An 18,675-nucleotide genomic window follows, 5' to 3' on the forward strand; every position below is an offset into this window, starting at 1 on the left:
AACATAGCGGAGAGGTGTGGCCAAGGCAGGAGCCAAAATGGCTAGCACAGAACGTCAGTTGCACACTTTGCACTGATTCACCCAGCGTTAGCTACCTAACGTGCTAGCTGAACAAGGAACTACCACAGAGAAGGGAACTCGGGGACAGTTGAATATGGCTGAACTTGAGCAACACGAAGGAGAACAGGTATCGTGTTAGTACATTTGAATAACTTAAGGATTTAAACTATCGGACATTTCTAACCCTAATCAACTTATTTGACAGGACCTTGACAAGAAAATTGAGGAGACGAGACAGCGATTCAAGAATGAGTACCTCCAAGGTAAACAGAGTTATTAAGGATAAGCTGAGACTAATTTGCTCCTTGACCCTTCGCTTCTTTTGCATGGATTTAGACTAATTGTAGGCTAGCAGACGTTACTTAAATTCAAATATTAGTAATGAACTGACGACTGTTTTACTGTTTATTTATCTTGTCAGTTTGATAATGTTACGACTTAAATGAACGGCCTTGATAAGTTCTAACAGGTAAACTAGCTGGCGTGTCCTTTGTGTGGCCACATGAAGTAATTAAGATGAATACAGCCCAAAGGCATAACGGCCCACGGTCTGAAAGAGAACTAGTTGAAGTTCACAGCACAGTAGGGTTATTGTGGCTTTAACAGGATTTTACGTATGGAAGTAAATATGGTTGAAAGTGACACATTGTGCTTAACTTCCTTTGAAGTTCATGTCATGTGATTCTACCTGTATGTTATGTTTACAGAGTCAGCAGAAAAATATGACTCCAGAGATGTGGACAGGCTTCAAAGCGACGATGTTCTGGTGGAGGGATACCTCACATGGAGAATTTATGTCGTTGATGATGCCTTGAAAATGATCGATGACAGCTTTCAATGGAGAAAAGAATTTGGTGTGAATGGTAAGAAGTCATGCAGAGTAATTTGTGATATTTTACATGTATATTACATCACCTGAAAAATGGACTGTGCCTAATTAATCATACAATTTCTATTCCGATACAATGCCCATAACATGTGTTTTTTCAGTTCCTTTCAATAAACAAAAGTGCCATGTTTTTAAATGTTGTTGAAATTAAAGCCGTTTTCCAGCAGCGTTGCCTTGGCAAAATGATCTAAAATGGGCAGTATGTTGTTGTTAGGTCAAATCAGGAACTACATGATACCAGAGTAAGTAAACAAGATTATAAATCTGTCCTGAAAGGCCTTCAAAAAAAGCTTTGCAGTTCAATAATGAGTCCTGCTTGAGAAGAAATGTTGACATCCCTATATTTAGATGTTTGCAAGCTTGCAACAGAGATCGACAGTTGACTTTATGTTGCTCTTGGATGAATCCACACAGAGTGTCATTGTGTGTAAAAACACTGAATGCATAGGCTACCCCTCAGAACAATCCCCACTGTATCTGTTTTCTGAAGGAATTTCCCAGAGATGTTATGTGTTCTCTCTTTAATCCCACAAATTCAATTTGTCAATACTTGTTATGAGGAAATTTGATTTATTAAGAGTCATTTGCATCTGGGAGTGTTAGTTTTTCCTATTACCCTTTTGAAAAGGGTTGATGACAAATGAGTTAGTTGTTATCAACTCAAGGAGTTTCAAGAATCCGAACTGGTCCTTTAAAACTTAAAGACATAAAAAGTAGTTGAGAGAATTGATTTGGAAACCCTGGAAAGAATGCTGTCAGGTCATGTTTCAGACAACAAGGCTGTTAAGTACACTTATATGTGCGTTCTGTGGAGAACAGAGATTCAAGAATACAGCTTTTCTGAGTTGATGAAAAATTAAAAGATTACAAAAAAAAAACTGAAGATGAATATACATTAATTATTGCTCTACTGTATTAAATTGATTTATTTAAATAGTCTTACTGGTTTTCCAGAGCTGTGTTGTGTATGGCTTAAATTTGAAATATACTGAATGGTTTAATTTGTTTTTACCTGCTTGTTTCAGATCTCAGTGAGAGCATCATTCCCAGATGGATGTTTGAGACTGGTGCTCTCTACCTCCATGGCTATGACAAAGAGGGCAACAAGCTCTGTATGTACTTTTTGTGTTGTTGACCATAGACCATTTTGCTACACACTTTCTATGGCTGACAAGATATGAGCTCCTCTGAATCTTTTTTAACTCTGTTTACTTTGTGCAGTCTGGTTCAAGGTGAAGCTTCATGTCAAGGACACAAAAACAATCTTGGATAAGAAGAAGTATGTTGCCTTCTGGCTTGAGCGGTATGCAAAGAGAGAACCTGGGATGCCACTCACTGTCGTGTTTGACATGGCAGAATCTGGCCTCAGCAATATAGTGAGTTTTTAATGATAGTGTTTCAATGAGGTTTGTTGTAATGACATCAGAAACTTGCTATTTTTATTTATTTGAAATTGACTAGTCCAAGGTTGTTCTCTTGTTGTTTTATCACAATCTTTAAGACAATTTAGTAAACATCTTTATTCCTGTGAAGTACTTCTCTCTTATGTTACACAAGATAAAAATCCCTGCTGTGACTGTCATTGGAATGCTGTTGAGTGTCCTCGTATATCTTGCTGTCTGAGCTGGCATCTCGCCAAGACTCTTCATGGTTTTACACTTCAGAGATTAAAGTAACCTTTAAATCCTGTTGGTCAATTTCGAGAAGACTGTCTAATCCTCAGACTCACAGTGTCGCAGGCGTTAGATCCTCGATGCAGCTCTCTGTCAGTGAGTGTGTCTCATTGGCAATGGCTAGGCTCTCTCCTGAAGAAATGGCTCAATTAAATACACAAAAAGAAACACAGGCAGGGTAAAAAAGGGATTAATAGTTATGCAACCTAAATATGAAATACCTTGATTAAAAGATCAGTTTGGAAAGCAGCCTTACTGAAGCTTGTTGAACCAATCTGGGAGCAGGAGGGAGGGTAGCCTGTATGATCTCATTAAGACTCCAGGAGTGAGTCTCCTGCATAGAAATTAGGCTTTTAGCCTATTATGGAGCCTAGGCAGGATAGAGAGGGCTGTATCTATTGACTTATCTATCAGCTGTTTGTCTGATGATTGTGATTGACATTTAACATCTAGATGATCAATTGTGTTGAAATAAAAACAGAAATAAGGATTTTGCCCAACAAATTAAGCAAACTATTTCATTGTGTATGTCTTTTTTTAAAATGTGGATCGAATGACGATTAAAATAACTAAGTCTGAGACAGAAACTCTGAACTCCTTCTTTAACTTATTCTTCTATGAATATTTTTACCTTGCAAAGATATAGTAGTTAGGTGAAGGAAGTAGAAATGCATTTAAAGTCATGGTATTATAGAAGAAGGAAAAAACTTGGTAAAATATCATCGTCAGGTTTTTTCTTATAAAAGTATTTGCATGGGATTGTGAAGGGAACCATTCAGAGAAGCTTGTGGGGGGAAAAAAAATAATTTTCTGTAAAGTGGGTCACTCATAACTGATCTGGAAGGTGATGAAAAGTGATCAAACATGTAGCTTTTAGCACAGCTTAAGAATCAACACACCCTTTTTTTGTTAAAGTTGAGGACCCCTGTTTGGTTCAGTTTTTATATTTTTGTCTTTCCTCCCTTTGTGTTTCAGGACATGGACTTTGTGAAGTACATTATCAACTGCTTTAAAGTATATTATCCAAAGTTTTTATGTAAGTAACAAAGTTGTTGTAAATACATCACAAATATAGGTTAACATTCACAAATACAACAGATGTTCAATTCTGTCTTTTTTGTCCAATTTCAGCCAAAATGATCATCGTGGATATGCCTTGGATCATGAATGGTGAGAATGAGCCTCACTCAGCAGACTGAATACGCCTTATTCTTTGTCTATCAGTAGTTCATACAAACTATGACCGTGACATTATGATCATAAACACGTCTTTATTTCAGCTGCCTGGAAGATTGTGAAGTCATGGTTGGGTCCTGAGGCAATCAGCAAGCTCAAGTTTGCGTCCAAATCGGAGATTCAGTCCTACATAGACGCAGAATATCTGCCACCTCACATGGGTGGAACGGTAGGTTATGGCTTTCTGCTCTGTTTGGTTCAAAATGTTAATTGTTTTTTGTTTCAAGTCTGCCAGACAGTTTAAAAGGCTTAAATTCGGCTGTGTTGGCACTATTTTTTCTACCATTTGATGTCAAGTACTGATTTGATTAGAGCTGTACATATTTCCATGTTGGTTCCATCTTCTCAGAAAAAGAAGTTGATCAGGTTCACAGCATGAAATGACCCTGAAATCTAAATTCATCACTTCAGTAAATGATAATCGTTAGTTTATTTTCCTCTCTTAATACATGTCATTATATGCATTCGTGGGACTTCTTCGACCCACTGTGACAGCCTTAATTGAAATTGATAACGCATGTGGTGATGTGACGTATCTGACTACATTCCAGGACCCCTTCAAGTACAGCTACCCTCCTCTCCCTGATGACGACTTCCAAACACCCATCTGTGACAACGGACCTATTGTGAGCGAGGACGAGATGGAGAGCAAAGAGGGTGAAACGGAGGGCAAAGATAACCTCGAGTCCAGCTTCAACTCTGAGGTTGCAGTGAAGCCCAAAAAGGTACATTTTCAGCGTTATTTTTCCCCCTCTTTTCTGTTGCCAGGCTTTTCTAAATAAAGAAGATGTCTTTACCCTTGCAGAGAGTTTGATTTTGCTACAAAATAAGGCAGAACCTCTTCTATCAGTTTGTCAGCAGAAAAATATTGGGGGATTTCTATCTGACTTCATATTTAACTGAATGTAAATGATGAAGTGTTCTATTTTTTAGTAAAATTAATAACAAAAGTAAAACAAATGTACACAACAGGACCAGTGTGTTTGTTATGAACAGTTTAGCTGCTGTAATGTGTAACACTGAGCTGAGTGATTGTCAGATAATCTGTTTTATAGTCAATGATTTTTTTCCTGATTAGTCTTTAAACTGAGCTTGAGATTACAGCATGTAATCAAACCTCTCTGTAGAGATAACTTTGAATAGACTGAATCTGTGATTTGGAAGACCATAAGCTTTTGCTCATTGTCTCTGTGAAGGTGACTCCTAATGTCTGAGGCTGCAATTAAATCCTACCAGCAAAGCCTGTGCACCACAGCTAGTGCTCTGCTTCTCTCATCCTCTCAGCCTCTCTTTTTGGTCTACAGGGGTTTTTGAGTCAGTAACTTAAGCTCTTCCCTGCTGTAGCTAGACTGCTATTCCCTGCCGAACAGTTTTTAGTGAGACGCCCTGCAGGCTTTATCTTGAATATATCTGAAGTCACTGTCAACCATCCTCTCCTTCTGATGTCACCCAAACCTGATCTACTTGCAGCGAGGAGGACTGTAGCTTATGTCACGTATTCTGCTCCTTCCCTACAGGACAGTGCAGCCCCTCGCTTCATAATCTGTTTAGCGTCTTTTCTACCGGCATGCAAAGAAAGCCTGCATGAAAATAGATGGAGGGCTTTAAGGGGGTCATCTCGGGATTTTCCTGTTATCATTGGAGACTTTTGCACATCTACACTTTATTGGCACTTGTTGCTTTGTTTACATGTAGGGTTTCATCTGTTTTTTAGGGATACTTGGTTGTTATTCTGTCACAGTCTGGGAGCAGCAGACCTGAGGTTAACCTACAGTTGATGTGAGAACAAGGACATAACTGTTCTGATGTTTATAGTGGTGGTTTAGGGCTTCTGAAGCCTGCTGCCAATAGGACACAGGCTGTATCTGCTGGAGAAACTTTACTTTGCTGCATCACCCTCAGCTACTCCCATGAGCCTCTTAAGCCCCAATAAACCAAACACTGCTCCCATTGTTAATAAATAACACATTGGTCATGCACAACAGATTTAGGTTTACAAAGCTGGATACAAAATAGTCAATTGTTCTCAACAATAATCTACAGGCACAAAGCTCTTACTAGAAATGATTTAACAAGGAATAACCTTGCTCTCTTTTGTAATATTATTGGTGCAAGTGGTGAAACCCTGCATAACTCCACAGGAAAAGTGCATAGCTTCTTCATAGGGGCTTCAGTTATCTCCAGATGCAAATCCAAAGATCTGTGTTTTAACATGCACCATAGTCCTTAGAGTTTTAGACTTTCACAGCATTTCAGTAAAGGGAATATATACAGTATTAAGTGTCATTTCAGAATCTATTAGCAAAACTACTCCTACTTCAGCCTTGATAATTCGATATAATACTATTAAGTTTGTGGATTTGCCTGATTACAATCAAATAGTCTCAAGGGATTAGAAACTGCTGGTGACATACCAGTCATAACTTCAGAACAGAAACTTGGCTTCACCATGAAGCCAGAAACGCCTTCATTCAAGGCTTCTGTGGTATCAGCATCATAGCCTCCTTTTAAATCCATGGTTTCGTATGGATGTTGTAATGCTCATGCATGTTGGCAAAATCAATTAAGAGTATCTAAAACAATCACACAATGAAAACAGGCAAGGTATGGGCTTGAAATGACGGGAACATGGTGATAAGAGGACGGTAAGGGAGCTTGTGGTAACAGGTTTATTAGCAGTGGTTCCATAAGCACTGCATCTGTATGTTTACAAATATCCAGCATTTATACTTGTAAAGACTAAAGTATTTTCCTCAGGCCTTATGAACTTAACCTGTCTAAACTGCAAGCCCGTCCGAAAGCATTCCACTGAACTTCTTAACAAGAACACCCCCCACCCCCCTCCACTACCACCAAACACCTTCACCTGACTTCTTCTGGGCTCCAGGCAGCGCTGCGCATGATGGCTTCAGCAAGCTAACTGCCTCTCTCTCTGTTTTGAAACAAGGGCTGGAGGTGGTAAGAGAGTGTAGCATCTCCCCCACACATGGAGCTCAGTGTCCAGAAGATTGCACCTCCCTCAGTCAGCTGATGTCATCATCACCCTGACTTGACCTGTCCTGGAACTGACATTTCAGTTTGACCATTTCAACTTTATTGCACTGTTTAAAAACCAAAAATGTGGACTATAGGCTATATGCAGGCTACCTTTTGCACACTTTCATCTTAACACTCAACCAAACAGAACACTCCGAGAGAACATGTCACACAACCACTGCTGCACATTAACAATTCAACATTAGCTTTGTCTGCAAAGACACTAATTAATTGCTTCTAAGATAATTACTCTTATATTTGAGTAGCTCAACCTATTAACCCATAGCACTATATTTATAACATTGCTTTCTTTTGAGGCAGCTTTTCAACAGAAGCCCTCTGTGCCTTGTCCTTTAATAGTTAAATTTACCAGGTCTGTGATTCTGGAGAGTAGTTATAATGAAGATTATGATTATAGTTTATATTACTTGTTCTGTGCCTTTTTAATATGTACTGTATAATCGATAGCTTTATGGAAATTACACTTAAGAGTCTTTAATCATTTCTTTGTATTGATTATCTTACACATTTTGTGTAGAAATCCTGATCAAGTTCTCAATTTTACCGTGGTCTGTTGTATTTCCTTTTACACAATTATTACAGTTTAAGTTGTATTTATTTTTGCATACATTTGTATTTCAAAATAACTTGCTGTTTATTTTGTTATTTTTTAATCTGTAATGTGATTTTTTTGTAAGAGCAATACTAATATAACAAAAGTAGTGCTAATGATACTGATCAAAACACTGAAATCTGTATGACACAGCCTGCTCTTTCAAAGTTGAATTAAACATTGTAAGATTAATTACAAATGTGAGCTTGTCTACTTTATATCTAGTGGCTTTATTACTTGAATGTGTTGTTGCTCTTTAAAATGACAAATAAATGGAGACGTTTCATCAGCAGCTGATTATCTCTTGATGTCTTCATTGTGGCAGTTGCATGACATTCAGCCATTAAATAAGGATGACATGTTCAGTTGCTTATCACAGCGAATGACACACTTCCCCTCTGAGTCATAAATTCCCCCATCACATGCAGAGTCCATTCACCTTTACCCCCCCAACATCCCCCCCACCCCCCACCGATGTGCTCACTCTCCCATCTGTTTTACACAACATATTGTGTCAGCAACACAGTGAAAGCATCCATTTCCCTATCTCCCCTACTTTATATAGAGCATCCAACGCTCATCTGTCCATGTTTTCCAGAGTTTCACAACAATCCTGTCAGCTGGTGTGTGGTCTGGGTCGATGTTAATGGATGACATTATGACTTCAGGCTCGGTTAAACTATTTTTTTTCAAGGATCTTATTTGATGAGAAGTCACAAGTTATTTTTTACTTCTTCTTCTCATGCTGCATGTGCTTGTTCTGAGATGACTAATAACGAGGGTATGGAGTCATGGGGGGGGGGGGGGGTTCTGTTAAAAAAAAAAAAAAAAAAAAAGCTTTTTTCTAACAAAGATTATTTTTGATAACTTTTGGTAACCCTTTACCTTTATTTCACAAGAACCTCTCATTAGTCATTACAGATGACTTACAAAAGCTCTATTAACTGATAGGGTTCTCCACATAAAGGGCAAGGGTCAAACATTTCCTTTTGGAGGAAGGGTCCAGATAAGCGTCACGTGATTACATTATCACTATTTTCAGTCTCCGTTGTAATTAAGTTGCCTTTGTGTTTCAGGTGAACTTTGTGGAAGACAGTTTGAGGTCAGAGGACAATGATAAAGGAGAAGCAAGCGGAAGGACCAAAAGGGCCCTGAAGCCTCTGACCACCTTCAAAGGTCCTTTGCTGGATGTTAGGTACGTCGTCAATCACGCCCTTCATAATCCCCTGAATATCTGCACTTCACTCACAAATGATGGCGGTCGATAGCATGGGGAAAGGAAAAGAAGAGGTTGTGTACTTGTTAACTTTGCAAGATTACAACTTCTGCAAGGTTTCAGATGCAACATATTTGCGACCAACGTCTTCGGACTTCTTTTTCTAATTCTTTATTTAGAGGATGGTCGAGAACATTTAGCTGAGTACTGGGAGTTACACGGAACAAAAAGGTTCTGCAGCGAGTAGTTTTTGCAGCAAATGGAGCATTCCTTGAAGCCCTTTCCTTCCCAAAATGTGTTTTCCTTTTTTGTTGCACTATGCATCATAATAAAATGTTCAATGGTAAATGGACTTGAGCTTATATAGCGCTTTTCTAGTCTTCCGACTACTCAAAGCGCTTTTACACCGCCTGTCACACCCACCCATTCATACCCTTTCACACACTGATGGTAGTGATCGCTATGTAGTATCATCAGAAGTAACTGATCCCATTCATACACCGCCACTGAAGCAGCGGGAGCAATTCAGGGTTTAGTGTCTTGCCCAAGGACACATCGGACATGTTGCTCAGCTGGGGATCGAAACCTCGGTTGAGAGGCGACGACTCTACCAACTGAGCCACAGCCGCCCTCAATCTCTATATGCATTCTATAAAGAAGAATGTGATGACACATTGACATGGTGGGAGACAGTTCAATACATTTTCTAAATATCTAAGCAGAGGATTAAAAAACAGAACTAAATTAAAGGTAGAGAAAGCTAAATATATTCATGACATATACTGTATAAACTAATGCATACACCGGTACTTATGTATATACACAAACATATGGGGGTTATACCCATAACAATATAGCCTCTGTTTATTTGTCAATTCAAAGAATTGACTGATGTTGGACTATATATATTTTTAAGTAAATCGTTGATTATTTGAGATAGGATATGTCTTTTTGTGTCATTTGATCTCCTCTTTAATGGTGGTGCTCTCATTTCATATTGTCTGAGTGTGTGCCATGTTTTTGAATGTTTGCCCCCTAATATAATGGTAGGGGAAACACTGGCTCCACTGTGATCCGCTGATTGCACACTTCTCCCCATCGTGAAGTCAAGTTTCAATTTGTCAAATACATCCATTTATAGGTGAATAAGCACTTTATTTAATACAGTGGAAACTACCAGTAGCAATACTTCTGGCTGGATCAAATGAATTACTATTAGCAGGTGAATTTCATGTTCTTTTTTTTCCTCATGCAGATTACATCTAGTTGACATTTGCATATTAATTTCCTAATTATCAAGTAATGAAGCCAACTGCTTTGATAATTACGGCGTTTAATTGACAGTTGTGAATAGACTCTAGCAATAGCTGTTGAAAACATTTTAAAATGACTGTACAAATTCAATTAGTGCACTCTGTATAATGTTTTTTTTTAACCAAGGTTCCACTGAATAGCGCTCTCAGTGGCAGGAAATTTTAAATTCTCTTGGCTGGGGTGGCTTGAACCGGTTGTGATTTCCCGCGTGTGTTCTTTTCCCTTTCACCATGACCTGCAGCCATGACTGTGACATATTGTTTGGTTAGACTACAGAAGGTGGCCTGAGAGGAAAGACGGCATCTTGTAGCTGTGCATGAAGCAGACAAGTTACCTCACAAAAAGTATCCTTGGGTTGAAGTGAGAAAAACAGTTAGGTGTGAAGGCACTCAGTCTAGATGTACAGCAATGTACCCAGGTGGAATTTGCACACAGTCCAGCTCTTTTCTTTTCATCTGTTTTTAGAATAAATTTGCATTTGGGAGACACGAGAGCTTCAAGCCAGGGAGGCTCAGTGGTTAGGATTTCTTGTTTGATATCCAGAACTGATGCTGTACCAATCTGCTAGATTATTATCCTCTGTCTAAAAAATCTACCAATCCACTTTGAAGAATATAACTCAAAGCTTACACCGTGATACATGTGTTGCTTTGTGACTGATTCAACAAAGCATCTTAATGTCCACTGGATTTCCGGATAATGAGTTTCATAGAGCTAAAACGTCATCATTAAATTCATATTCTTCAAATGGCAAGATTTATTTAGGATGAGACTGCATTTTTTAAGATAATGACTAATGCAATCCATGCTATGTTTATGTTTTTAGTTGCCAAATACAAAAAAGAAAAGGATTACCTTATTGACATAATTTTCCCTTCAGATATTGACTCAGTGCCTAAAGTCATTATTGATGTCTTTGTTACTTTATAGCCTAATTGATCTGGTCACATGTGGACAGGAATTAAGCATGCCAACAATCAATAGTTCAGTGAGAGACACTGGTCATTGATCAATAGAGCAGGTCGCACGTCTTTCACATCCTAGGTTTTAATTGAGCACTCATTGAATTGCAAGAGAGGTGTTGCATTGCAAAGAAGAAATCACACAATACTCTGGTTTCTGGTTAATATTTAGCAGTGCTTCACACACTGTATGATATTACTCTTAATGTAGAATGTCTTTTGAGTTACGTTTTCACAGAGTAACTGCTTTGATGTGAGGATTTTGACAGCTCTGGGCTGTGAATTATAGTGATAAACAGATTTAAATGAGCCTTAAACGCAATTATATTTCTGAGCTGTGTTAGCCTTAATTCTGGGCTGTGGGCTTTAGAGGGGAGAGGGGGCTTTGATCTTGTATTTGCCAAAGGTTTCCAGAGCCGTGAAGACTCTGAGATCAAGCAAGCACCAGACTCTTCAGCTGTTTTACTGGGTAAAAGAAGGCACAAAGACATGAAAAGAAAATACAAATCTTTGTTCATAGCCGTTTTAGTCCATGAAACGCAGCCAAGCTGCATCAATGAGATGCTTTTTACACACAAGGCCGATATTGTAATCCATTTGCAAGTTTCCCCTTGTAAAGCAGAAGTCCCCAATACCATAACTGAATGCAATAACGAATTCAATTCTATTTTTAGCCAAATTTAAATGTTGCAAACTTGATTAGAGTAAGCATTGAGTTCAAACCAAAATCAGACAACAAGGAAAGTGTGTCATTGCTAAAATTTAGACCACAGATTTGCTCTAGATAACACAGCATTGACGCGTGATCAGAGCTCTCTCCTGTTAATGTATAACTAAATCTAAATTGGACTTTCAAACCAGCACAAATATATGCTCTGTAAATCCAATATCCCTGTTTCCATCTTTAAGGAAAAATCTGAAACCAAAAGAGAGGAATTCACTTTAAATATTTTTAATAATAAAAATACATTTTATTCATAACACACTTTACATTTGAAGCAAGCCTATAAGTGCTAAAAACATCTAAAATCAGACTAGTAAAAGCTGGCAGAGTTAAAAACATGACTTAAAAACAACAACGAAGAGCAACATGAGCATAAACACAACAACAAAGATAAATTGTTTTTTAAAGGGAAATGTATTCAATATTTGTTTAAAAGAGTTGAAAGTCTGTGGGGGCCCTTGGGTGATCAGGGAGAGCATTCCACAATTGTGGGACAGCAGAGTAAAAGGCTCAATTCACCCATACGGCAGAGCTTACAGTAGTACAGGGGGGTTGGAGGCGGTTAGTGTTGGCAGATTGGAGGTGTCTTGTGCAAGTTTGTAGTGTGAGCCGTTCATTGAGGTAGGGAAGGGCATTGTCGTGTATGCATTGATGGGTGAGTAATGATGGTTGCTCCATGATGGCACCCCATATTTATTCCATTATTTTGTTGGAAGACAGCTGGGTATGTGTCCTTATAGACTAAATACTCTTTCATATTACCAATCAAACAGACTCATTTGAGCCAATATTTACATAAAGCAATAAAGATGGGCAGACTTTTCCATTAGCTTAATGTTAGGCAACATCCTGCACACAGCATGTTCAGACTCAGAACATAACCCATGTTGACTTTTCTAATTAAGTCTACTTTTTATCTGACCAATCAACATGACCACAACTCCTGTCATACGACTTAGATTGTTGATCAAGTCAACAACCAATCAATAGGCCTAATTTGAGAACAGAGCCGGAGTATAAACCTCAAATTGCATCATGCTATGATATAAAATAAATAAAAAATAATCAATATTTGTTTTGGTTGTACTATTTTGGGAGTCATTAATGCTGATATTGAAAGTTATTTGTAAAAGGAAAAAAATACATGTAAAAAGAAGGGTTAGGGTTACAGTTAACCCTAACCTTAACTCTTAATACACAGTCAGCAGGGTGCAAGAACTATAGAAGAACAATTTGCACTGATAAGATTTGTAATAGAGAAACAATAAAGCCTTCTGTGATCCAAATGAGAACTTCTGTCTGCGTCTTGCAATGCTATCTGTACTTGAATGCACAAATTGAGTATTTCTAAGCCTTTGGTTTTTACCTTGAGAGTTTTCTAATGTTACTCCTGTTTCCTCATTTGTTTTTGTTTTTCCCTCTCTCTCTAGCCCTGCAGAGGAGCTCAGCTTTGGCTCTGGGGAGACAGAGAAAAGAAGCCTCATTATCCTGACCAATGTGACCAAAAATCAAGTGGCATTCAAGGTGAGTGTGAAGGTGTTCACTCACTATACATAGTTTGTTATCAGGGCGTTAGTTGAAAAAGATGATTATAATAATTTGATCTATCTTAGCGGTTTTCATGTGCAATGTGCAGTTTCCCACATTTCTCCCACTGAGCAGTGTTCCTTCTGCAGGGACATCTTGTTACCACATCCTTAGAAAAAACATCTTAGTTTGGGTTGACACCCTTATGTTGGGATGCTGCAAAACCAAATCACTCCCAGCTGACTGAGGAGTTTTTAATGAGAAAGACCTCCCTGTGCCATGCTGTTGTGTAAATATTTTACCTGAGTACTATGAACTATGGAGCTTAGAGAAGACGTGACCGTTCTGTGCTTTAATTAACCAAGTTTAGATTACAAAATTTAGTTTACTTAATGTGCCAGTGGTGTCTTTACAGGTACGGACCACAGCACCTGAGAAGTACAGAGTGAAGCCCAGTAGCAGCAGCTGTGAAGCAGGAGCTTCAGTAGACATTGTCGTATCCCTTCATGGAGGTACTGCATTCTCTTCCACTCACAACAGCTTTGAATGCTGACTCAAGCGGGTCCAGTTTCACTTTGAAGTGCTTTTTTATGAGGAGAGTAAATTATATTCCATTAAATATTACTCATTAATTTCGTCCTCCAGTACACTGTCCTTCTACGCCACCAATTTTAGATGATCTTTTTATTGTCTCTTTACTAAAGCCAACTAGAATAAGAGGTGGCTGGAAAACATCTTCTAGTTCCCTTGACATCATACCCACCAAACTGCTTAAAGAAGTTACTGACTTGGTTTGCCCATCTTTACTTTCTATAATCAGTAACTCTCTTTAATATCTGGTCTGGCTCTATCCTATTTCAAACCTACAGCTGTTCAACCACTCTTGAAAAAAATCCAGTCTTGACTCCTCTTGACCTGATATCTAAATTGCCGTGTATTTCCAAGGTCTTAGAAAAGTGGTTTCTAACCAGCTAACTATTGTCCTTGATGAGCACAACATTTTGGATATATTTCAGTCTGGTTTCTGTCATGGTCATTCAACAGAAACTGCTCTTCTTAGGGTCACAAATGATTTTCTTATGCATGCTGATGCAGGAGAATGCTCAGTGTTGGTCCTTCTGGAACTCAGTGCAGCATTTGATATATTATAGAGACTCAGACTGTGTGTGTGTCTTTGGAACTGCCTTAGCTTTGGTTCTCCTCATATTTGTCAGACATAACTTTTTCAGTTACTGCTAGTAAATTTGTGTCATTGGTAAAAACCCTGTTCTGTGGTGTCCCTCAGGGTTTTGTTCTGGGCCATCTGTTATTTTCATTGAATATGCTCCTTGTTTTTTATCACGAGTGAATAACTGTAATTCTCTTTATACAATGGTCCAAAACGATGCTGCTAAGCTGTTGACAAAAATCTCCTCAAAGCTCTAATGTTACCCCTATCCTTATCCTTATGCACTGGCTTCACATTAATCTCTTGAAAGGTGCTGTTTATAAACCTTAGCTACTTACTTACTTACTTACTTACTTACTTACCTACTTACCTTCCTTAAGTGCCTGGAGCCACTTTTCTTTTCCTTTTTTGTTGAGATACATATTTAAAAAATGATGAACCCAAAACAAAGCATCCGACTACTGACGGTGCTATGTGAGAGAAAACATTTTGCAGTCTTCAAACATTACATTGTCAGCTGTAGGTCATAAAGTGCTGCATTTAATAGAAGAATGCCTGTGAACCATTAGTTTTCCCCTAACCTTGCCTGCATGAATGTGTTGGTTTAATGTTCTGAATATATTTGTGCAGGTTCTCAGGCCTCTCCACAGGACAGATTTTTGGTTATGGCTGCAGAGATGGATAATGCAGGATCACAAGAACTTGCACAGTTCTGGAAAGAAGTACCAAAAGCCAAGATTATGGAACACAGGTACTTCTCTGGGCTCCTTATTTATCTGTGTCAGTAAATATGTCAAATGCAGTCTCTACAGTTGTGACAGTGGACTTGTTGGCTGTGTATCACTTTATGATAGCCCCTGCTCATTACATTATGACTCTCCCACAGGTTGCGCTGTCATGTTCTAGAGAGTGCTAAACTGACAATGAGTCCTCTGAAGGATAGCCTGCTCGAGACGGGGAGCAGCAGGCAGCAGGAACTGAACACAATGGTGAGTTATAGTGGGAAAAAAAGCCCTGTTCCTTTACATTACTACTTGTATCTTGGTCTACTTTTCAGCTAGCCATGACTCAAACTGTGCATTTAACATCACCACAAATCAAAATGCATCTCTGTGTATTTTTGTAGTGTCTCACATCATACATTTTATTCACTATATACTCATTGCTACCATTCCAATAATAATTCAGTTAGGTAAACCAGAACTCGATTTTAATTTAGAAAGTGCTTTTAAAAATCTGAGAACAACAAACTGTTTTATGAAAAGCTTCATTATTTCAATAACAGTATTTGTTTCCCTTCAAGGGACATCAACTTGCCATACACAAATAAAAAGTATTTCTGTGACTAGCAAGTTTGCTGTACAGAAATTTTCATATGAGCTGTCACAGCTTTGAACCCATAACACATTTACTGGATGTGTGTAAGTCTGCACTGGCTACTCATGCAGCGCCTGTGTCAAAGTCTGTTCCTTCAGCACATATGAAGATTGAAAATAACTTGAAAAAAATAATAAATCTTCTTCCTGGTTGTCTAATCTGATTTTGTTGCTCTTAAAGAGACATGAGTATTGAAGAGGACATATTGTCCCCCTTCTCCACCTTTTCAAACAGTCCCCTGTGGTCTAAATGAAACATCTGTGCTGTGCTTTGGTCAAAATATATCATGAATCAAGCACCAGAGGAGGTTTGTGACCCTGTATAAACCAGCTCTCTCAGAACGCGCCGTTTTGGTGTGTGTGTCTCTTTAAATGCAACGACCCCCCCCCTGTGTCTGTAGACACTCAGGTTACTCAAATATATGTTCAAAAACACTGTAGAAGTGGATTTTTCAGAATATGTCCCCTTTAATTTCCATCTGTTTCAGAACCTCATAAAAACTCCTTACAGAAGCTTTAAAATACATGTCAATGCGAGCACCTAGCACTACTGTATAGCCTCCCTGCTGGTTGCTTCACAGCCCCACACAGACGACAAGAGTCTTTGAAGTTACTCAGCCCTTGTCCACCAGAGACTAGATATATTGCACTTAACCATCTCAAAAACCACAAATTCTCTATTCCGATTCTTTTCAATCTTAAAATGTTCTGGTAGGTGTATTTTGGAAGTTTGAAGAAAGCCAGGTTTGTTTTTATCTCATGCTTCCGGCCTGAATGTTAGAAAAAAGAAGCTAATTGCCCTCCTCCTTCAGGCCAATACTTATCACACAGACATGAGAGTAATATCAACTGTCTCATCTAACTCTTGGCAAAAAACAGATTAAAAATATTCCCAAAACGTCAAACTAATCCTTGAATTTACTGTGTATCTAATTTATTTCCACAGCTGTAATTGCAAGTGTGTTAGATTGATAAACCCGGTCAGTGATCCAGTTTTTATCTCACCAGCTCATGCGTGTCATGACGTGCAACTCCCGGCTGGAGCAGAAGCTGAATACGTGTCTATGGGTGCAGAAGGTTCTCATTGTGTTGGTGCTAGTTCTCGTGGTGCTGAACCTGCAATGCCTCTACCTGCTGGGTACCTCTCAGCGACCGTCTTGACCAACCATAGCAGCTCCCTCCACCTTCAATCTGCCGGCCACAGACACACACGGTCTTGTTCCGGCAGCAGAGCCAGAGTGGACCACCTAAGATGCAGTTTGGTTTTGTACCCTCCCCACCCTCGCCCTCCTCACAGGCTGCTGTCAATTCTGGGAGGAGTGCTGACTTTAGGGAACATGGGAGTTTTTGGCAGAGTTACTAAATGAAAGGATTCAACCTGTCCTCTTATCAGACACTTGAGAGCTAATGTAACTTTTAACAATGTGACATCAAATCAATAATGTATTTTTTAAGACAACACAGTTAAACAAATTCTATTTATTGTAAACATCACAATATGTAGGAACAAATATTTTTGTGATCACTATGTAAAATTTTTTATAATGTATAAAGCTAAAGATTATAAAATAAACATCCTTTGTCAATTGATCTCGTTGTGTTCAATTTTCAAATATTCAAATGATTTTGAATGATGAATTCACAATGAACAAAAAGTCCCAAACAAACAAAATATGCAATATGATCTACAAAAGTTCAGTTCAAATTGTCTTTTTAGTCCACAGAAAAAGAAGGACTTTCACTTTGAGATTACCGCTTTACTCCGCTAAACCAATGACGTTTGATCATCCAGGACAGAGCAGCATAACTAGATGTTTTCCTATATTTTGGAATTTTAGATGATTATTCTTATTCCAACTACAAAATGGAACAACCTTATAGGGAGAAATAGCTCATAGCGGACGGACGAGCGAGATTGAGCGAGTGTCATTACGCACAGAGGAGAAAGATGAAACAGACAGACACTTTAAATCGTTCACCTGTTCTATTGTAACTTCACTTACCAGACTGTAGTCTTTGTTAACAGAATGTTGCTGTCAAAACAGCTTCAACGTCCGATGAGTGCGCATTGATTTCTGCACGTCCGCTCGCCACACTCAGTGCTCTTAATTATAATAAAGTGTTAAAACAGTTATAACACGTCTGTGAATTTTTATTTGAGGTTTGCTGTCTGTTGAAGTAAGAAATGTCATATTTGAATGTTAATACAAAGGCCTCTTTCTAACAATTATTAAAATCCCGAAGATTCAAATTAATCAATAGATACAGTCGGCATCGCGTCATAGTTGGGGGCAGGGCCTCCCGTGGGGGAAAAGAATCACAGAAAAAAAAAGAACTACAAAATGATTACTCGAGTACTCGCTTTAACAACGGGAAGAGTAATCGATTAGAGAAGATTTTGCATTTCTGCACCCCTAGTTAAGAAAATAAAAGAGCAAATGTTAATCATTTTTGTCCTCGGATGAAGATGTTTCTGTCACTCAGTTGTCCTGTTCATAACAATATTCACATACTTGTCTAAAGTCTCATTAGCATATGAGTCTAATTGAAAACATTGCAATGTACGACCTTACTGCACACTCAGACCAAGGAGCCACAGGAGAACTCTTTCTCTGCTATCTCTTCTAGTTGTTTTAATTACCCCGACACCAGCAAACTAAATACCAAAGCAATTACTGGAGAGTACAAGGACACAGCACAACTCACTGTAGCTTTATAAGAAGCACTGATATCTAAAACAAGATCTGGCTCGGAGCAATCAGAAAGGGAGCACATGGAATGATCACACTTTGATTATTAGATGTGTGCACATAAGGGGTGTGTGGATCAACATTTGCAGTGTCTTCACAGTAGGTGGTGGCTGCTCGCATGCGAGGGATGA

The 18,675-nt window shown here is 38.6% G+C and overlaps 1 protein-coding gene across 1 annotated transcript; it reads left to right on the forward strand.

Annotated features, from left to right (window-relative positions):
- The first annotated feature begins 6 nt into the window (after positions 1–6).
- mospd2 (motile sperm domain containing 2) lies at positions 7–17,384 on the forward strand. Its single transcript, XM_061054618.1, has 15 exons — positions 7–187; positions 266–323; positions 768–923; positions 1,975–2,061; positions 2,171–2,325; positions 3,598–3,658; positions 3,754–3,792; positions 3,903–4,027; positions 4,410–4,583; positions 8,584–8,702; positions 13,154–13,247; positions 13,666–13,762; positions 15,049–15,169; positions 15,305–15,407; positions 16,803–17,384. Exons 1-15 carry the CDS (start codon positions 155–157, stop codon positions 16,953–16,955), a joined length of 1,575 nt encoding a protein of 524 aa, XP_060910601.1. The 5' UTR covers positions 7–154; the 3' UTR covers positions 16,956–17,384.
- Positions 17,385–18,675: the final 1,291 nt, after the last annotated feature.

Source organism: Labrus mixtus, chromosome 13 (genome assembly GCF_963584025.1).
Source record: "Labrus mixtus chromosome 13, fLabMix1.1, whole genome shotgun sequence".
In the NCBI taxonomy this organism is placed as follows: Eukaryota; Metazoa; Chordata; class Actinopteri; order Labriformes; family Labridae; genus Labrus; species Labrus mixtus.